This window comes from Euprymna scolopes, chromosome 26 (assembly GCF_053919585.1).
Source record: "Euprymna scolopes isolate OS-2025 chromosome 26, ASM5391958v1, whole genome shotgun sequence".
NCBI classification, from domain to species: Eukaryota; Metazoa; Mollusca; class Cephalopoda; order Sepiida; family Sepiolidae; genus Euprymna; species Euprymna scolopes.
In genome coordinates this window covers 69,554,572-69,559,693 of record NC_136507.1, presented here as the reverse complement: position 1 = coordinate 69,559,693, position 5,122 = coordinate 69,554,572, and the positions used below count along the sequence as shown (strand labels likewise).

General features: G+C 35.6%; 1 protein-coding gene across 2 annotated transcripts in view; it reads right to left on the bottom strand.

Moving 5' to 3' along the window:
• Nucleotides 1-241: 241 nt before the first annotated feature.
• Nucleotides 242-5,122, bottom strand: part of LOC145248144 (large ribosomal subunit protein uL10m-like) — a 43,498-nt gene continuing 38,617 nt past the window's right edge. For both annotated transcript variants that reach the window (XM_080109966.1, XM_080109965.1), the window contains exon 5: nt 242-587. In XM_080109966.1, the coding sequence (XP_079966092.1) occupies nt 379-587 (209 nt within the window). In that variant the 3' untranslated portion in view covers nt 242-378. The remainder of the gene's footprint in view (nt 588-5,122) is intronic.

Below are 5,122 nucleotides of genomic sequence, written 5' to 3'. Positions count from 1 at the left end.
TTTCAATTTGGGCCAGATTGGGAGGGGGGGAGAGGGAGGGGTCAGAGCATTGATGATGGAAAGGGAGAAGCTTAAAAAGGTGGAAGGATAGAAGCATAAAGTTATAATAGTCTAACAAAATGTGGTAGATGATCATGCAAAAATTCAATAGTTGACATCAATATCATCAAAGTTCAAAACAATAACACAAGTTAAAGAATGAACCAAAGAAAGAAATAAAAAAAACAACAAAAAGTTTCAATTTTGCTAAGAAATGAAATGGTTTATTATTTTGCGTTGAAAAAAATCAAAAATAATTAAGCAAGATTTTCTTTTTAATTTAAAAAAAAAAAAATCATAAAGTAAAATCCAAACAGTCAAATAAAATGATCGTTATTGTCATTTTTCTTCTTGGTCCGTGTTCTGTTTGACAAATTGTGTGAGATTTGAGGAGAGTTGTGACTGGTGGTGGTTCAACAGGCGCTTTGTTTGGCTCATGCCATGTCCAAGAAGAGTCACTAATTCTCCACGGATGAAATCTAAAGATGGAATCTTGCTACATTGTAAGATGCCCTCTTTCGTTAGCAAATGTTTATCTATCATCCCACCTGGAAAAAAAGAAAGAGAAATCAGACAAAGGATTAAACATTCCATCATGTATTTATATATATATATACTAGCAAAACTACCCATCGTTGACTGGGTTCAAAGACAGCCTAAAGAAAATGGACTCTGATTTATTAAAGTATGATAGGTTATGAAAACGAAGGGTTGTAAAGAGATAGCTTCGAATTTGGGGGTATCAAAACCAAAGCAAAATATGATGAAAGTAAAAATAAAATAGATAAACCCCATAATTTATTATACCATACCTGTTCACACTTAAACACTTATCACAATATTCTGTGGATCTATATTAAAAAACCTCGTTAAACTTTGTGACATATTTCCATTCTATGGAGGTCAGGTGCGAACGAACACCTCATAATTTTATTATACCATATTTCTTCAAACTGAAACATAATTATCAAAGTATACTTACGCAGATAGATATGAAAAGTCTTTATTAAAGTTTGTGCCTATTTCCATTCTATGGAGGCCAGGCGCGAACGCAGACACCACAATTTTATTATACCATCCCTATTTAAGTTAAAACATACTTATCAAAGTATTCTTATGTATATCTATATCAAAAACACTTGTAAACGTTTTTTTTTTATTTTTTATTTCCATACTTTGTGGACCAGGCGTGAACGCAGACCCCACAATTTTAATGAACCAACGTTCTGCTAGATCAAACATACCCATTCCTGTGTCTCGATACATCTTCTATCATCATATGTAATCAGTTTTTTAAAATAGTCAACCATATAGGAGCCTATTGATAACCAGACACACACATTCAGCTTTATATATATATATATATATATATATATATATATATATATATTATATTTATATTTGCCCGGCGTTGCCCGGGTGTTTGGAGGTGTGTTGTGCAAAAGAAAATGTGGTAGTAGGCAAGCAGGCTCGAACCTGTACCACAAAAGAGGAAAAGAACGTGAAATAAAAAACATGACGTCAATGCTGTTGCGCCCATCAAACCGGAAATTACGAATGTTTAAATCAAGGCTAGTCAGTCGAAAAGAGGGGATGACGTTCAAAAATATCAGTGAAAAAAGCGACATCTCCCTATAGAAAAGTTGAGGGTGAAGGAATTACTGTTTTTAGCAAATTTTTCGATATTTGTTGTCTGGGACTTTGAGTTTCAAAACAATACCAACCTCGTGAAAATCCGCACATTTAAACAGACAGATGATGGTTGGTTGGTTATTTTACGGCATAATCAACCCTTTTCAGGTTATTTAATGCCAAATCCAGTGATTTTGAAGAAAAATTTTTAATAGAATATATCTTTTTTCCAAGTCATTTTCTATTTAACCCATAGTTGGGACCCTAACAGGTACTACCACTCCTCACCAGAGTGGACCTGGAAGCAATGGCAATTAAAGGGTCGCTCCACACTCCCCAAAGCCCGCAAGTTGGGGCCTCACCATCGGATATAGTTTAAGGTCATATCCAGGACCACAGACAGGTGAGATTTATATTATAGATGGTATCATTGGAAGAATACATAACGTAATTATACCCTTCTTAAGTAAGAGAAGAATCCAGGTTGTCCTCGACGGTCGTACATCTAAACAATATGATATAAATGAATGAGTATCTCAGGGGTCAATCCTTAGACCTTTATTATTCCTAATATTCATAAATGACCTTCCTGATAAAATTGTCTCTCAGATTGGTATATTTGGTGATGACACCATGCTCTATAACAGGTATGAGGGGAAAACAAATGCACACATATCTAAGGAAATGGCAAAAATACTAGAGGAAGACCTCCAATCTGTAGTGGAATGGGGACAAAAATGGATGGTCAGATTCAATGCTGCCAAGACTAAGCTTGCTTCCTTCAATAATTACAAGAAACCTTCTCTACCAATAACAGCAATGGTCAAAAACACATTACCTGAAAGTACTTCTTTTAAACTCCTTAGCCTAACATTCACAGGGAACATGAGTTGGAACAGATACATTGAGAACATTGTCAAGGCTGCTGCGAAGAAGGTGGATTCTCTCTACCATGCTAGAAAGCTACTCATGCCTGAAATTATCCTATACTTCTATAAGGCCACCATTCACTATGTATGGAGTACTGTTGTCACATTTGGGCTTGTGCATCTGCTACTAGTCTCTCACTCCTGGAAAAGGTTCAAAAGAGGGTCACCAATCTGATAGGTCCTAAACTGTCATCTAAGCTTCAGCCTCTATCCAATCAATGAAATGTTGCATCCCTCTGCCTGTTCTACAAGTATTTTAATGGTGAATGCTCTGACGAATTATAAGCACTTGTGCCCCCTCGACGTAAATACCGCCAACAACCAGCTAAATCTCACCCCTACACAGTAGAGATCCCTAAATGTAAGAAAGCCTTCTATTCCAATAGTTTCTTCCCCAGAACTGCTAGACTTTGGAACTCCCTTCCGAGATCCTGCTTTCCCAACTGTATTGACATGCAAAAATTCAAGTATAATGTGAACAGACATCTTGCTGCTTATCTCCCTTCATAATGCCCTTGCAACTCATGTCCCGATAGTAGCTCCCTACTTCAAAGTGGCACTGTGCCTTGTTTGGGGTGAAAATTGAATAAAAAACATAAATAAAAAGAAATTTATATAAAATATGTTTTCTCACTTTTCCTCAGAAGAAATAGCACCTATCAATCCATCAAGATAAAATAAAATGCACATGGGCATGATTACAAAATCCGAAAATTGGAAGAGATGTTGCAATTACCTTTTCTTTTTTTCCTTTCTTACACCATATACATATATGACGAAATATGTAAATGATATTCTGATGTAATGGAAATAATAAAACTTCAATTCAAGGCATTGAATAAAAATAATTTTATAAAATCAACAGTAGATTTTCTACAGTGCAATACAGACTACAACATAGTGTGGACTAAGTCAATGTGAGGAGGTACATGAAGCTTCCTTCCGGTGCACCACGGTTGGTCCTCGACTATAGCAGGCAATCAATCGATTTGATTGAAAAATGGATGATGAAAATAAAAGTATTGGAAGTGTGAAATATTCGTTAATCATCATTCAATATCAAGCAATGTTGGATCACTAGTGTTGCATTGTCAAATGTATATATAATTCATATAATTATTGCAATTAGGAAGGAAAGACATTTATGATTCATAATTAAAAGTAAATTTGTGTATATATATATATATATATATATATATATATATATATATATTCCTGTAATCTCTCCACAAAAGGGGAAAAAAGGAGAACAAGACAGGAAAGAAAGAGAAATGAGGAGCCAGTTGACCGGTTTCGACCCTCGCTTCTCAAAGCTATATCGAGGGAATTTAAAAAAAAAAAAAATGTGGGAAAAACGATTAAAACAAAATAGCGTTATGGTCGAATGCCCTAGAGATTAATCACGTTCATACCCAGGAGGCATTCCATTTGCTTGCAAAGGGAACATTTTCTAAGTCGAACATGGATAGTCTCCAAGATCTTAAGGTGATATAGTGAATGAGCATGACTCAGAATAGAAAAAGAGTCCGTGCTAAAGTTTGCTGCACAAGACTGGTTTTTAAGTAAATGATCAGTAATTGAAGACCCATATGTGTTAGTAATAACATCTGAACCCCACAAAAATATTCGCATTGGTTGGCCCAATTATTAAATAAACAGAATGTGTCGTCAACATATCGGAAGTACACTAATGGTTTTATGGGTCCAGATAGTAAGCGCTCTTCATAGAACCGCACAAAAATATTCGCCATGGTCGGTCTAAGTACTGAGCCCATGGCCACACCATCGTTTTGCCGATACATAATATTGTTGAAACTAAATTCCACAGATGTCGTGGCAAATTTCATAAGTTCAATAGAGATGTTTTCAGGAATAGGCGAATATTTTTGCGAGGTTCTATGAAGAGCGCTTACTATCTGGACCCAAAAAACCATTAGTGTACTTCCGATATGCTGATAACACATTCTGTTTTTTAATAACCAAATGGAAGCAAACACTTTTTTCTCCTTACTCAATGGAATGCATCCCGCGTTGAAGTACACCTATGAGGGAGAGTGCAATTCATCCATAGCTTTCCTTGATGTATTGGTAATAAAAACACCATCTAGTTACCATACATCTATATACCGCAAACCAACATTTACAGGATTGCACACTCGTTGGGATTCATTTTGCTCTAAAAAACGTAAGATAAATTTAATTTGGACCCTAGCACATCGTGCCCTTATGATTTGTTCAAAGTTAAAATTAGATGAGGAATTGGAAACAATTACGGATACTTTATCCAAAAACGGGTACCCACTAGATGTGATTAGGTTAGTTATTCAAAGAAAATTGGCTGAATTCTCTCGAATTAAAGAGAATATAGTGGCCAAATGTCCAATTTATCTTCGTTTGCCTTGGTTGGGTACAGTAAGTGAGAAATTTGCCAAACAAATAAGTTCAGCAGTTCATGGATGTTATTTTGTTGCCAATGTGCATGTTGTGTTCCCTACGAGAACTTTATTAGCATCTTCTCGAAA